Below are 16439 nucleotides of genomic sequence, written 5' to 3' on the forward strand. Positions count from 1 at the left end.
AGCTCATGGTGTAGGGGTAACATATTAGCAGGCTCACAGGAAACAGAGGATAGGCAGAAATGGATATTTTTCTGGTTGACAAGATGTAAAGAGTGGTGTGCTACATGGATCAGCATGGGTCTTCAACATTTTAAAATTTATATAAATGATCTGGATGAAGAGACTGAAGTTATGGCTGCCAAATTTACTGATGACACATTATACAAGATAGTAAATGTGAAGAGGACATAAGGAGATTACAAAGGGATATAGAGAGGTTTATTGAGCAGACAAAGACTATAATTGGGAAATGGTGAAATTGTTCATTTTGGCATGAATAATATTAGAAGCATACTATCTGAATGGAGAGAGATTGCAGAGTTGAGGTGCAGAGGGATCTGGGTGCCCTTGTGCATGAATCACAAAAGGCTAGTAGCAGGTACAGCAAGTAATTAGGAAAGCTAATTATTGCAAGGGGAATTGAATGCAAAAGCAGGGAGGTTACACTTCAGCTATATAGGGCATTAGTGAGAGCACATTGGAGTACTGAGTACAGTATTAGTCTGCTTATTTAAGGGTGTAATTGTGTTGGAAGCAGTTCAGAGAAGGTTTCCTACATTAATACATGGATTGATTGATTGTCTTATAAGGTAAGGTTGGACAGGCTGGGCCTTTATCTGTTGGAGTTTAGAAGAGAAAGAGGAAACCTGATTGAAACATGCAAGATCCTGAAGGGTCTTGACAAGGTGGATGTGGAGATGATGTTTCCACTTGTGGGAGAATCTGGAACTAGGGACCAATGCTTGAAAACAAGGGGATGTCCATTTGGGACAGAGATGAGAATCTTTTTCTCAGAAGGTTGCGTCTTTGGAACTATCTTCCTCATAAGGCAGTGGAAGGCAGAATAGATAGATTCCAGATAAACAATAGGTGAAAGGTTATCTGGGGAGAAAGGTTATTGACAGATGAATGGTTATTAGAGTTGATTAAGCCACGATCTTATGAAATAGTGGAGCAGGCTCCAAGAGTTGAGTGGCCGACTCCTGATCCATATGTTCACATTCGTCCTCAATGCCCTTTCTAATGTGACTCCCCCTTACCCCCCGACAAAACCAATCTTCATCATTCCCCACTGACCTCTGTACTGACCACTCCCTGACAACCCCTCTGTCCCCACAACTGGACCACTTTCCCCAGTCTTGTCCACTTCACACCCTAGGGCTGGATCTTTAAATATACCTGTTTTATGACAGCTAGTGTTATAAAAAAGGGGTTGTGGCTTCATTATCTCCAACTTCGGTGTCCTCAACACAAGACCTTGGGATCTCCGTGAAGTACATATTTCTCACCCAGCCCAAGTTGGACGATTGATCAAGAAAGATGCGGCTGCATTTCAGGGTAGGAGTGGAATGACAGTTCGACTGTGGTTGCCACAGTACAGAAGCTGTAGTCCATTGCATGATAGCTTATTTCCAGAAATAGAGACAGAGAAGACAAAGGAAAAAAAGGGAAGAATCAAGAGATGGACCGAGTAATTAGGTGGGATCTTCACCTTGAAAGAAGTTGAGTAATGCTGTGGAGGTTGTATTACCTGAAAACAGATGTCATTATCTGGAACACCTTGCAAACCCACAACCACTATCACCTAGAAGGAAAGGAACACTACCATCTGCAAATTTCCCTCCAAGCTACTCAACATTCTGACTTGGAAATATCACCTTTCCTTCACTGTCACTGCATCAATTTCCTGGAACTCCTCTGTAACTGCACAGTTTAAGAAGGCAGCTCACCACCACCTTATTAAAGGTAATTAGGGATAGGAAATGAATGCTGGCCTAGTCGGTGAAGCCAAATCGCTTCAATTAATTTTTTTAAAAATGCCAAATTTATTGCAAGACAGTGTACACCACATGACAGCAGCAGTTTAAGAAGGCAGCTCACCACCACCTTATTAAAGGTAATTAGGGATAGGAAATGAATGCTGGCCTAGTCGGTGAAGCCAAATCGCTTCAATTAATTTTTTAGAAATGCCAAATTTATTGCAAGATTAGTAGTTTTTTTTGGACACTGTCTCAATCTTGTTTCACAAAGCCTAGAAATGTCTACCCTGATGAATTCACAGCTGGATAGGAGCACTGAACAACTCTGACCAACTCCATTTGATAACTTAAAAATATAGATACGTGTGCTTAAAAATATACATTAAAAGTTTACTTCCATCAAATTCATAGTGGTGAAATGGGGAGACAGTTGTATCATAGTATTGTTGCTGAACTAGCAAGGTAATGCTCTGGGGACCTGGGTTTGAATCTCACCATGGCAGATGGTGAAATTTGAATTCAATAAAAATCTGGAATTAAAAGTCTGATGGTGCCCCTGAAACCATTGTCGAAAAAACCCATCTAGTTCATTATGTTCTTTTTGGAAGGACATCTGTCATCTTGGCCTGGTCTAACCTATACGTGATTCCAGACACACGTGCTTGACATTCAAATGCCCTCAGGGATGGGCAATAAATGTTGGCCTGGCCAATGACACCTACATCCCATGAACAAGAAAAAAAATGACATTTTTTTTCTTATTGTAGGATACGATCACTTCAGTGAGGTTGATAGTTTCAAGGCTAAGTACATTTGCCAAATAAATCAGGCATCTCCAATTTAGTACCACCAGCTTCTTTCTTTTCCTTTTGGTAGCTTGCTACACCAAGAATCGTTGAGACTCACGGCATTAATACTGTGGCCACACCATGGGGCAATATTTAAAGCAGTTTCTATTAATGCCATTTAAAAATGTCACTAAATATGACACTCATTCTAGCAAAACGCACTGCCATTTCAGACAAAAAAACCCGATGAACATTTCAGCACTAAGCTGATCCAATCATGTCAGGGAATCCCATTTTCAGAACAGAATCTAACTTGGTATTAATTCTCTGTGCTCAATTGTCTAGGACCATACATTTTAAAGATAGCCACTAGGGCAAAGTACTGGAGGACTGCAGTGAGAAGTGTGGGCAGGTGACTTCAAGGAAAATGAAATGGAGATAAAGGCTCGCACTGTGTACCAAAGATATGATCCCTTTCATCAGTTGAGTACATCTCAATTATCTTGGCAAATTTGTCCACCTGACCTGGTCACAGTAATCCTCTTGATGTTTCTAAGAGTATGAAGCCTTTGTTCTCCAAGTTAAATCTATTGTTATCTTCTCAAAGGATAAGAATGAAGGTCACCAAATACAATCAAGGTGCGGAGTACTGGAATTAAATGGCTTGCGCAAATGGAAGCAAAATCACAAATGGACAAGATCCCAAATATTAACAGTCACCTCCATCTAAGTTTGAAAATAGCCCAGCAATTTGTAGATGGGATTTCACTGTATGAACATTGTGAAATACAATTCTGACAACTTCCAAAGCACTTATAAACGTGCATGCAATTTCAGATAAGAAGTGAACGTTTATCAATCTTCAGACATCAACTTGGACCAGCAGCTGTGTGCGTGTACGCACTGGGACGAGATGGTCATAATACTCTTGCAACTTATTTTGAAAATGTTTTGATTTATAATAAATCCATTATTCTTAGTTTACTGAAAGAAGCACAGTTAAAGTCACTTTTAGTCTCGATCTAACAGCAGTAAAGGCAAATAATTGGCCTTTTTTGGTGAGTAAATTAAGCTTTTAAATTAATAGTGTGACTGTATAGTGGGGCTAGACAAACTGCACTCATCCCATCCGAGTCATAATACTATTGCTCTCTCTAAAGCAAATAACCTTATTTCCCACAATATAGCCCATTTACCAACGTTTTGCCCAATCATTTAATCCATCTACTTTCCCTTACAGACTCACGTCCTCTTCACTATTTATTTTTCCGAGTCTTGTACAATCAGGATCTCGATCACATTCTGCGCTCTCAATTTAACTTACCAGAGATTAGAAACACCTACGGTCTCAACACTGATCCTTGCAATGTTTCATTAGTAACAACCTGTCAACCTGAAAATTACCTGCTTATTTTTAATCTTTTCTTCTGCCACCTGCACCATTATAAAATTCATAATCTTCTCCTCTCTCCCTCATTCCCCAGCCTCCAATAAATGATCACACTGTTCTAGAAGTTCTGCAATTGCTTCAATAAAATCTATCAAATAGTCTTGAGTCCCAAGTTTGATTCCAAATGAGAGAGAACTTGCTGGCACATCACCAAGGCAGCAACCAGTGGTCTCATATATGATTGTTCTCAAAGTGAAGTAGACAGTTAAATATGTCTGTTGAGGACATTCAAAATTATATCTCCTTCTAAATTTAAAATTCTAGCACAATAACTTTAGCATTTATAAAAAGATTTGAATTAATGACAGTGACATGCCAATATATATTTGGCTAGATGTATAATCTCATCCCAAACAGCAAACTATCTGAGCCATCACATTTAAGTTTCAGTGCTGCACATTAAAGATCTGAACTCAGAATTATTTGAAGTTTGGTAACTGAACATTCCGTACTTACTCCAAAACTCAAGTTATCACAAAAATAACAATTTCCTGCTTAAATTTTTGATTAGGAATTTGAGATATTTACTTATTATTCTGAACACAGTTTCATTCAGTCTGCCTTTGTAACCAGATTCTGATCAAAACTAGACCAGAAAGGTGCTTTTAATGCTGTAATGTAGTGTAGTATAGTATTAGGCTGCAAAATGTGCATTGTTCATATAATAGCATTGTAGAAGCTCACATTCCTTTTTTGTTTTTATTCCAATTCAATCAAACCATGTCCAATTCAGAGTCTCAAAAAGTTGAGACATTCCCTATCCAAGCTGACAAGACAGGGCTCTCACCTCCTGTCTTGGGCTTGATCTACATGATCCAAGCTGATTGGAGTAGGCATAGCTCCTCCTCCAAGGCTTGATCTCATTTGCATTAGCCGAGATGCCGCTTTTAAAGATGGCTTCAAATGAAGCTAAATGTAACCTAATGACTTCAACCAAGCACAGCATGTCAGTACTACACTTGACCTAATATGTTTAAAACTGTGCTAATCATTTTAAGAGAAATGGAAACTTAATGGTAACATGAAAATGTGCTTCTAAAATCTGATACTTGTTCCGCATAAAATGTGGCCATATGTAACTGGCTCATATTTGAGATTACTGTATAATATTTCATGGTATATTTTACTGGATAGAAGTAGTCTAAATCACATAAGGAACATTTTGAGAAGTTTCACTGTGGGATCAGCAGTACCTGTGTAATCAATTTCATTGGCATTCTTAAACCTTGAGGTGTAGAAAGATCTTCATCGATGGTATGGTGTCCAATAACTTTTACATAACTGGAGAGATCTTTATTAGCACCAACATAATTTATGTCTTAGAAAAAACTCAAACATAGAACAGATTAACAAAATATCAATTTAAAGTTACTGCAAAGTATTCTCCAGAAAAACACATTTCAGGCAAATACACTTTAGAAATAAAAATGATACTAAAGTGCTTTGACATGTGGGTGGGAGTTTGAACATTGCAACCACAATGAAAATAAATTAATTTTCAGCACCTTCAACTTAGCATAAATTTAAATATTTAACATTTTGGAGCATTGCAAAAGTTTACAAACAACAAAACAATTAAGTGAGAACACGTACCCATCATAAATGACTATTTGACGATAAAAAAATTCATTGCAAGATGTTTTAAATGCTGAGTTTTTCTTCTAACTGTGGAATAGAGAATGATGTGTTACTTATGGATTCTAACCATACGCACATCAAGCCAACACCGCCAAAAACACAGCTGATTCATAATTCTGTGATAATTTAATTACAAACTCAAACATATTTATAGTACAAAAAGAACAAAATACTGCTCGTGTCATTTAGTGTTCATTCTGGTAGTTCCACCATCCCTCAAACCCCTGATAAATTCACATATTTACACATCTTAGTGTTTAAAAGGCTGGGTTAAGTTCATTTCTGCTTTGTGGCAAATATCCATATGCAACAAAATAATCGTTCATCCCACCCTGCACCAACCGCCCCATCACACCCAAGCATGTGATAGTTTCCATTGCCTCATTGTAAAGAAGTTACATTTATATACAGACGTACATGATCTCACATGCAGCAATTAATTTTACAGCCAATTAATTACTTTTGTAGGATAGTCATTGTTGTAACTTAGGGAAATGTGGGAAGTAAATATTCTACTCTGCAAAGTCCCAACAACAGTAATGTGATAATGCCCACATACTATAATAAGTTTTAGTGATGTCTATTGATGGATTGATGAGGGACGGGGACACAAGAAGTTTGCTCTTTGAGTAGTGTCCACCTTATGGGGTAGACCAAACCCAAGGTTTGTCAGCTTGCCTGAAAAAATACACCTCCACAGTGTGGTATTCCTTCAGTTGTCATCTTAGATTGTCCACTCAAAATTCTGCAAAGGGACTTGAATCCATAACTTCTGCCTCAGGGGCAAGTTTTTTTTTTACAAATGGAGTAAAGGTTGATCCTGGATGTGATTATAATTTGGGATTTCATACTGTGATTTGACTAATGCATTAATAATTTTGAAATTACAGAATCAGGTAATAAAAATTAAAACATTTTCTGACAATTTGAAATTCTAATCTGGATTAAAAGAGCTCCACTCTGCTTTAAATTTACATCTAAGAACAAAGTGTAATTGTAACTGGATGTTGCAATGCAACAAAGATCACAGCAGTTTTTAATTACTGAGAAGAGTATAGGTACTGGATTCTTGGTGAGGCAAAGCCATGAATGTTATGATTCCTTATTCACAGTCACATTTACAAGGTTATGGGATGATCTGATCAAAGTCTTCAAGATACTAACAGGAAAAGACAGGGAAGATAAAGGTAAACTATTTCCAATGGTTGGAGATTCTAGAACGAGGGGGCATAATCTATAAATTAGGGCCAGACTGTTCAGAATAATTATTAGGAAGCACGTTTACATACAAAGGTTTGGAACTGTCTTCCACAAACAACAGTTGGTGCTACATTAGTTACCATCTTTAAATTCAAGATAGATTTTTGTTAGGTAAAGCTATTAAGTGATAGGGGCCAAAGGCAAGTATATGGAGTTAAGCCACAAGATCAGCTATGATCTTAATGAATGGCAGAACAGGCTCAATGGGCTGAATGCTCTATTCCAATGACAATGTTCCTATACCTCCTCCGTTTTAATTGATATTTGCTTTGACATTTTAGTTGTGATCTTGGTTAATCATTTTTCTTAACATCGAAATGATTGGTGTGTCAAATTAACTTAGTTCATGGTGTTTTGCGGAAACCATCACACTGTTGATGTGTGAGGGATTAAAGGGCCAGCAAAGAAAAGTATGAATAATTTTTTTGAGGCTGAACCCATTAGGGTGGGATAAGAATCGGTTAAATACTATCTATGGTCTTGGTCAATTTTACTCTGGTGACTAAGGAAATCAAACAAGTGTGTTCTTTTGGTTGGGATCAAACTATAGCTGCACATGCCAGCATAGTTTTGCCCATTTTAAAATCCTCACAATCAAACATATGAGGAGGATTTCATTACATTTTTAAAAATGATTATCATGGTTAATGGACTTACAGTTTCAAAGCAGGCAGATGTTCATTTTATACTTAAATATGAAAACAACAGGTATCAAGACAAAGTGGTTCTGGGGCTCAGTTTCTTTGTAACCTTCATCTTAACTTTTATAATTAGAGCTTCAGAATTTTACCCGGGGATAATTTTACTAATTGTAAAGATTGTAATTACCTTAACATTTTTAAACAATGAATTGCTCATGGCTGAAGGACACAAAGAAGGGATTGTTGTGTCCCTGAGGAAAATCGGAATGTGAAAAGAATCAACAAAATCAAGATCGAGTAACCCAAAAACCCAATTGCAGATCCGTCCGTGACACCAGAAATGAGCTTAACCGAGCCTAAATTGCACAAAAAAAATGACTGAACCAAGTGGCCTTTGGTATAAATGCACACAGAGTATTTCTGCAAAATATCAGCAGCAAACAGTCTGAAATGACAGTCCACAGGTAATACTGCAAACACGATCGGACGGTCACAGCACTCAACAAAATAAAAAAAAAATAGAAATTCTGCATTTCACTGGACACAGCAAGGTTATTTTAGTGTTTTCATAAAGATAGTATTTTGCCTACTTTTAGCACAAACAGTAGCACACGGTGAGGGAAAGTGACTTGAGAGGCTGCAGTCATGTTCCTAATTATCCGTGCTCTATGATACAAGGAGACGCCCCTTTACTTAAAACTTGAACACCACATATTATTAAGTATTACCTTGGTATTGACTCATGCATATAGTCACAGCTCCAAATCCCAAAATGAATTACACCCTTAGCTGCAAGTCATCTTTGTTCTGGGCACAGCTTAAGGCTCAACAGTTTCTCTTCAGAAAACAATACTTTCATTAAATATATGGTCTTAACAAACATGCTTTGTAGCTACTGTGATAGGCAATGATGAGAATGAGGGATTGAGTGCAGAAAGAGTGAAAATTTAATAATCCTCCAGTGGCATGAAGCTAATTGGACCACCTCAAAAGAGAACTAAGCACACATTCAGGAGTGATAATGTGATGGGTAGAGAAATATATAATGACAAGAATGGGATACTGGCCCTGCATTGGGCTTGCATTTAAAAAAATTAAAACTGATAAAATGAATCTAAAACGTCTGCATGCGAGAAGATTAAAAGGAACCAGATGTTTGTCAGAGTTAATTATTTCTGATTTATAGACAGGAACTCTGGATTAAGAAGCTTTTCTTTAACAGACATCATAATGGGAACGTGGCAGCTGCACACAGAGAAAAACACCAGTATTTGTCACTGACTAAATTTCCTTTACGAGAGAAACTGTTTTCTGCACGTAACATGTGGCTGAGGAAGTGATTCAAAAATATGTGCACTTCTCTTGTATAATCTATTGCTGTGAACAGAGAAAAAACAGATGCAATATTCCTGTGGGACCTTCAAGATGTTCCAACACCACAGAGTGAGTACATGGGGCAGGGGGAAGAGGGGTTTCACTGTCATAAATATTGACTGCAGTAGAAGTCTGACTTGACTGTGTGCATGATTTAGGGATGTCATTTTCTACACTCACAGCAAACACAGTAGATTCACGTAGCAATCCCAAGGAAATACAATTCACATTGTCATTCTGAAGTCACAGCAGATTCTGCATGTAACATTTTTTTTTCCCATTCACTAAAAATAGAAACATGAGGTCCATTCTGAGAAATAACGTTACATAGGCACATCTTTAATCCCATGACAATTCTGAGGGACTTTTCTGAAGTAGTGTTACCATGAAATTCCAATACTGTAGTCAAAAGGAGTTGCAGGGGAAAGTACTTATATGGTGGGCATTACAAAAATATCAATTTGAATTAAATCTACAGGCCCCTGATATTACAGTTTTGCCTACATGTCCTTGAATGAGAATCAGAGTACTTCCAAGAGGCACTGTCAGCCTTATATCACCACATGTGAACAGAAAGTCAACATGTTTTAATTGGCAGTCTTGTCATGGCTATTTCAATAGAGATTAATAGTGGTACATAAATTTCCATTCTATGTCTATTGGAACTCTGAAAAACACCTGACAGAGCAGATTACAACTTGTCTTTGACATTTTGGTGATGCTGCACCATGTACCAATGCAATGAAGTGCCTAAAGATTTGATACCTGCACCACTCTTGATGGTGATGGGAATAATTGGGGATGAATTAACATTACCACATAAGCAGCACTTGGATAGCATTAAAGCAAACTGGTTTAAGCATAATATTTTTAGAATAGTGTACTGATATAAGTACACAAAATAAGCCCAGTGACAAGACTTTGCTTTGTTTTTTTGCACTTACCTAACTGATCAGACTCACATGATTAGATATTCTAAAATTGTTAGGTTTGACTTTCTTTTCAGAGAAGTCCCTTAGAACTGTCCATTATGGGGGGAAAAAAGCTTACCTGGGTCCTGACTCAAAATAGCTGGTTTTGGACCTTTTCCACCAAATGCATTTAATATCAGGAGTAGCATTTCACCCAGTAAAAACCGAAAATAATGTTCCCCCCAACCTTCCCGCAGTCTCACTATGCACAGATAGCTCTAACCAGGACTCCACTGACTGAAAGAGATGAATTTGTAAACATTGAAGAGCTGAACATTTGCTGAGGTACTTCAGATAATAAACTTGAGTCACTAAACCTCACACACAGTATGGCCATCTTGGCTACCTCTGCACAATATCGCTTAGCTCTTTAGCACATGTCAGCAAGTTACTGAGCACAGGGTTTGTAGGAAGTCCAGTGGAAGCTGTAGATGATACCTGGAGCTCATGCAGACTCTGTTCTAATTTGTTTACAGCTTCACGGAAAGCAAATTTGTTCCTCATTTGAGTAATGCAGTCCACATAACCAGTACAATGATCGAGCAACCGATATCCCGCTTCAACTAACTGGCTATTGGAGATGGACTCTGAGCCACTGTCGATGACATTGCAGAGAAGCTCAGCACACTCTAATAGTGCTTCTTTGCTGATTTTTTCAGTTGGCACCTTCTCTGGTGGCAGCTTGGTTTTTCTTAAGGAAATTCTAGTACCCGTATTTATAGAGGCACCATTTGCAAGTTTGGAGGAAGCTGCCATGGGAATGGATGAAGAAGATGGAGGCACTTGAGGGGGCGGCAGAGATGGTCTGGAGATCTTCCCTAACACAGCCATGTTTGGCCGTTTGCCACTTTCATCATGAATATCAACCTCCTGCTGTGATGTTGATGTGCTCTCACAGTCCTCTGCTGTTTCTGTGCTGTTGAGACTTGTGCTCGAAGGAGGTTGCAATAGTTTTAGAGAAGGTGGAGGGGGTGGGGGTGGTGCACATTTTGGTTTTATAAGCCTTGGCCTCTCCCTTTCTGTGGCAACCTGGTGTTCTGACAGCAGTTTGAATTTGTTTCCTAGAGAATCTGTTCCAATCAGCTGTACATCTGCAGGAGCATGTTTCAAAGTTGGAGATATCAGGACAGATACTTTATGATTATGAGTTGCTGGGAGCGTTGCAGCAATCTTTACTGGAGAGGACCAGCTTGTCTTCTCCACATCCTCTTTCATGCCTATAGGACTGGAATGACTACTATTTGTTTCTCCACGCCCAACTTGCATTGAATTTAGGTTCTGTGAAAGATCACTGTCTCCACTGCCTGCATGGGCCCTGAGGGAAGGTGTTGCAGCAGCCCTCGCTAAGAGCTTTGCTTTTGATTTGTCTCTCGATAAAGAAATTCCATCTTCTGCTTTTCTATGTAGCGGATCTGTCAACCTTCCTGGTCCCTCCTCTTTGGAGATGATGGGGACTGGATGTTCCAGTTGAATTCTGTTGCGGTGACAATTTCGAGGAAGAGTCAAGGCAAGTCGATCCAGCTCCTGCAGCCCTGAAGACATGGAAGAAGTAGAATTTGACCGAGGGAAAGGTTTGGTGGCTTCCAAGCTTGAATCATCATTACTTGAAGGCTTCCCAGCTTTTATGCCAAGTGTCTTTTTTATTAAGCGTGGAGTGAAAAATCCTGCAAATCCTGCCCACCCTCCACTAGTTACACCACCATTTCTTTGCACAGAACCCCTTCCACAGCACCTAGCCTGTGTGTGACTCCCATCAGCATGTGAAGGGACGAATGTAAGACCATCTGAGTGCTGAAAAGACGTGAAAGAAGAAAGGTTACCCGTTATCTCGTATTTTTTGTGTGGGTGATTCTCCATCTCTCGGAAGGAGCTGCTGCGCTTAGGAGGCATAGGGACAGTCTTCTTCTTCATAAAGGAACTGAAGAAGCCAGCTTTTCTATCCCTAGTAAACAGCGTCTCTTTGCTATCGTCCAAGAGACCACTGGGAGACTTATCTCTCTGCTTACGGGGCAATGCTGGGGAGATGCTACAGGGGGCTGTGTTTGTTCCCATTCCTATTGGGAAAAAGAAAAATAAAACAAATGTACCACAATATGCAAGAAAAAAAAGTGTATGATCAATTCATGTTCATCACCATTCTGTTTCATTTTCTAATTTTCCTCCTTTGGCTTCTCCTAAAATCTTGTAAACTTCAGTTCATTTTCTAGCCTCTAAATTAACATAACCATTCATAGTAACATTACGTATTTTGCTTTTATAAATGGATCATCTTTATGTTCAGTTTCTAATGCCACTAAATTGAAGCTCTTGGTGAGAAACAATGCTGCATGGAAGCCTGCAGTACATTGCAGTCAATCAAATTCACTATTTATTGGCTGAAATTTTTGCCAAGCTCATGCCTTTTCTGCAATTTCTCCAGAAAAAGTACGACTTTTAAAAATCAGTCTTCCAGATTGGCACTGTATCCACACATTAAGCTTGAAGTAAATTGCCAATTGTGGTCAAATTGCTAACTTCACAAACTCTGGGGCCTCAGCTATTTACCATTTATATAGATGATCTGGAGGAGGGAACCGAGTGTATGGTGTCGAAATTTGCTGATGACAGCAAGATTGGTGGAACGGCAAATTGTGCGGAGGGTGTGGAGAGTCTACAGAAAGGATCTAGATAGGCTGGGCGAATGGGCCAGGAAATGGCAAATGGAATTTAATGTTGGCAAGTGCGAGGTGGTCCACTTTGGTGGGAATAATGATAGGAAGGATTATTACTTACGTGGCGAAAAACTGCAGCAGGCGACGGTGCAGAGGGACCTCGGGGTCCTTGTGCATGAGTCGCAAAAACCCAGCTTGCAGGAGCAGCAGGTGGCCAGGAAGGCGAATGGGATGCTGGCCTTCATAGCGAGGGGGATTGAATATAAAAGTAGGGAGGTCTTGCTGCGGCTGTATAGGGCATTGGTGAGGCCGCAGCTGGAGTACTGTGTGCAGTTTTGGGTGCCGTACTTACGCAAGGATATTTTGGCCTTGGAGGGAGTGCAGAGGAGGTTTACTAGGCTGATGCCGGAGTTGAGGGGGTTGAGCTACGAGGAGAGGCTGAATAAACTAGGCTTGTACTCGTTAGAGTTTAGAAGAATGAGGGGAGATCTCATTGAGACGTATGAGATGGTGAATGGGATGGATAGGATAGAGGTGGAGGGACTCTTCCCACTCAGAAAGGATAGTAGGACTAGGGGGCACAGCCTCAAGATAAAGGGGGAGCGGTTTAGAACGGAGTTGAGAAGGAACTTCTTCACTCAAAGGGTGGTGAATCTCTGGAATTCTCTGCCCGTTGAAGTGGAGGCTACCTCGCTAAATATTTTTAAGACGCGGGTTGATGGGTTTTTGATAAGAGAGGGGATTAAGGGTTATGGGGAGAGGGTGGGAATGTGGAACTGAGCCACGACAGATCAGCCATGATCTTATTGAATGGCGGGGCAGGCTCGAAGGGCTAGATGGCCTACTCCTGCTCCTATTTCTTATGTTTACATCTTTGTATAACCACGTGAGATAAACTTTGAGAGGCATTAGCCAGAACTTTTTGTATATATACACATATACATACACATGTACATTATTGGGGAATAAAGAGAAGTTTGCTATTTGGGCTAATTTGACCATTTACACAGTGTGTTGGCAATTACAGCGGGTGCAATTGGGTGGGCATGACTGTGACTTGTTCACCTAGTAAGTTAGCTTAAGGAAGCTCAGGGGAAAGGATAGAGAGGGGCAAATGTAAAAGGAGAAAATGCAAAAAACAACATAAAGGTGACACGAGTACCTGGCACCGTGGTTTGAGCTACAGCAGGATGATCCATGTCCATGTTTTCCTTATTTTCTGCATTTTTCTTTAGTGTTCGAGTTTTTGTTGGGAGCAGGGGTAACTGAAGCTGGTGGGTGATCACAGTTGAAGAAGCAGTTTTTCCAAGCTCTTCTGCAACTTCTGCCAGAGGAAAAGGAGTACTGACAAGTTTGTATTTCTGGTTTTAATCTCCAAAACTTATAAAAATATAAAATAAAAATGAGATAGGAGTGAGAGAGGTAGAGAGTGAGTGTGCGTGTACAACAGAGAACACAAGCAAGCACTGGAGCTGTTGGACATAGTTTATCTGACAGTGCCTTGTTTAATGTGAGCATGGAATAACTTGACAGTCTTCTCGCACCCTTTTTCCTTTGTATGTGCTGATCTTATTTCTCATTGTGATTTAAAGAAAAATGGAATTTGGTACCTTGAATTGATGCCACAAATTTTTCAGTGGCCCTTAAGAGGGTTTGCATATATAGTATAAAATGACAGTCTATCAATATATCACAGCTGCTTCTTTCAAGAAGACCCTTGCTGTTCTGCTTACAGATTGCCAATTCAGGAATCAGAAGCAGTTTGTCTGTTTGATGGTGGCAATGTTGACTTGACTTTGCTGTTTCCTCTGAGGATCAACAAGCTTCTAAATTCTGCAGCACCGTTGGAAGTGAAAGTTGTACCTCAAAGCAAATTTGATCCACATATAAATCTTACGTTCATGACACTGACTGACAGCAAAGTTGTTTGTTCTTGGACCAACACAGTATTGACTGACATACTGAGTCACATAAGGACTGTAATGCTGGAAAAGATTAAAATTATTTTTCTTTTACCTTCTGAAATACTGGAGTCATGGAACATGGTCTCAAATGCTTGATGGATCTCAGCAAATGATGGGCGTTCCAAGGGATTCCACTGCCAACCTTAAGTGAGGAAAATAGGCACATCAAATACCTTGGATTCATGCCATCTCTCCAAATGAATTACAGTTCTCTCTTCTCGAGTAGCATCAACTAGATTTTAAAAGTGACTTGTGCACTACAGTAAATAGATTACAATCACTTTTGCAGGAAAAAAATATAAGGTATTACTAAAAGATTCACGATAAATCAGTAATCAGAGCTGATAGCAGGGTTAGTTGGTGGGTAGGAGGGCAGGTCAGAAGGGTAGTTGGTTGGGGGAGGGGGAAGGCAGTCGGAAAGATTGCGGTGGGGAAATCAGAAGGGTAATCTGTTGGGCGGGGGGAAATTGAGAGGTTACTAAGCAGGGAATCACAAGAGTAGTCAGTGCTAGGGGTGGAATCACATGGGTGGTCCGTGAAAGGGGGATGGCTGGTGGCGAATGGCAATGGCAGCCAGCAAGGAATCCGAAGGTAGGAATGTCAGAAGGGGGGCAGAAAAGTTGTCAGTGGGGATTTTGGGGAGATCGGGATAATTGGTTTCGGGGTCAGTCCAGAAGTTAGAACTGGAAAGTGGCATGGTGTCACAGCGGTTAGCACTGCTTCCTCAAAGCACCAGGGACCCGGGCTCGATTCCAGCCTTGGTGACAGTTTGTGTGGAGTTTGCACATTCTCACCACCTGTGTGGGTTTCCTCTGGGTGCTCTGGTTTCCTCCCATAGTCCAAAGATGCGCAGGTTAGGTTGATTGGCCATGCTAAATTGCCCCTTAGTGTCAGGGGGTTTAGTTAGGTAAATGTGTGGTTATGGAGGAGAGAGGCTGGGTGGGACTGTTGTCAGTGCAGGCTTGATGAGCCAAACAGCCTCCTTCTGCACTGTAGGGACTCTATGATTCTGAATCCTTCTAATCTTTCCTGGGTAATCTTTTCTGGCTAAGTGAGTTGGAACAATCCCAAATCTGACTTTAAGTCAGAGATTCAGAGGGTTCCAGACACAGGACACATTCTGTGCAATTCTGGTGTGGTAACCACTTAAAATCTGGGCTACCTCTAGGTTATAACCATTTGGACAGTGGAACATCTAGACCACGATTTCCAAAGATTCTATACATTTGCACTGAAAAACACACAATCAATGCTTGCTGAAAGACCTTCCACTGCCATTGTCAAAATTGGCATACTGTTACTTACATGATCTCATCAGTTCATAGACTTTGGGTGGACAGCCCTCCGGTTGCTCCATTCTGTATCCCTTCTCAAGTAAATCATAGACCTGAGACAGATCAATACCTGGATATGGAGACATCCCATACGTGGCAATTTCCCACAGTAGCACTCCAAATGCTGAGAAGAAACGTAGATAGACAATCAGATAAATACCATCTTTCAGCTACTGAACCATTTACTAATGAACTATTTAGTAAAAGTGCATTCTCCTATGATATTCAATATTTTACAAGCACATTTTCTTGTTTCAGATATAAAGAAATCATCTTTAATTAGAACATAACGAGACCTTTAATAACTACGAATATTAATTGATGAGCAACATGAGCTCAGCTCCTGTGACACTGCAAAAACTAGTCTTCAAGTGAAACAAGGATAATTGGAGAGAATCATTCAACAAGGATGCGCAAATACAATTCTCATCCAATCTTAAAGCTGTACATTTTGTATGTATTATTATATTTTTATAATAAATTCTCAATTCTACAGTTAAACCATAAACTGCTCATGGAAAGATAATGACACCCTAACAATGATGGTAAAAGTTGGTTAAACATATTAC

At 39.8% G+C, this 16439-nt stretch overlaps 1 protein-coding gene across 4 annotated transcripts in view; it reads right to left on the reverse strand.

Annotated features, from left to right (window-relative positions):
• Positions 1–5329: 5329 nt before the first annotated feature.
• abl2 (c-abl oncogene 2, non-receptor tyrosine kinase) overlaps positions 5330–16439 on the reverse strand; it is a 108156-nt gene continuing 97046 nt past the window's right edge. For 2 of the 4 annotated variants that reach the window (XM_080195741.1, XM_080195742.1), the window contains exons 8-11: positions 15842–15994; positions 14589–14678; positions 13735–13896; positions 5780–11975 (exon numbers count right to left, since the gene is read on the reverse strand). In XM_080195741.1, coding sequence (XP_080051867.1) covers positions 10264–11975; positions 13735–13896; positions 14589–14678; positions 15842–15994 — 2117 coding nt within the window. In that variant the 3' untranslated portion in view covers positions 5780–10263. Of the gene's footprint in view, positions 5703–5779; positions 11976–13734; positions 13897–14588; positions 14679–15841; positions 15995–16439 lie in introns of those variants that run through there. The other 2 variants (XM_080195744.1, XM_080195743.1) reach the window with 2 other exon arrangements.

This window comes from Carcharhinus amblyrhynchos, chromosome 9 (genome assembly GCF_965287045.1).
Source record: "Carcharhinus amblyrhynchos chromosome 9, sCarAmb.v2.hapA, whole genome shotgun sequence".
NCBI classification, from domain to species: Eukaryota; Metazoa; Chordata; class Chondrichthyes; order Carcharhiniformes; family Carcharhinidae; genus Carcharhinus; species Carcharhinus amblyrhynchos.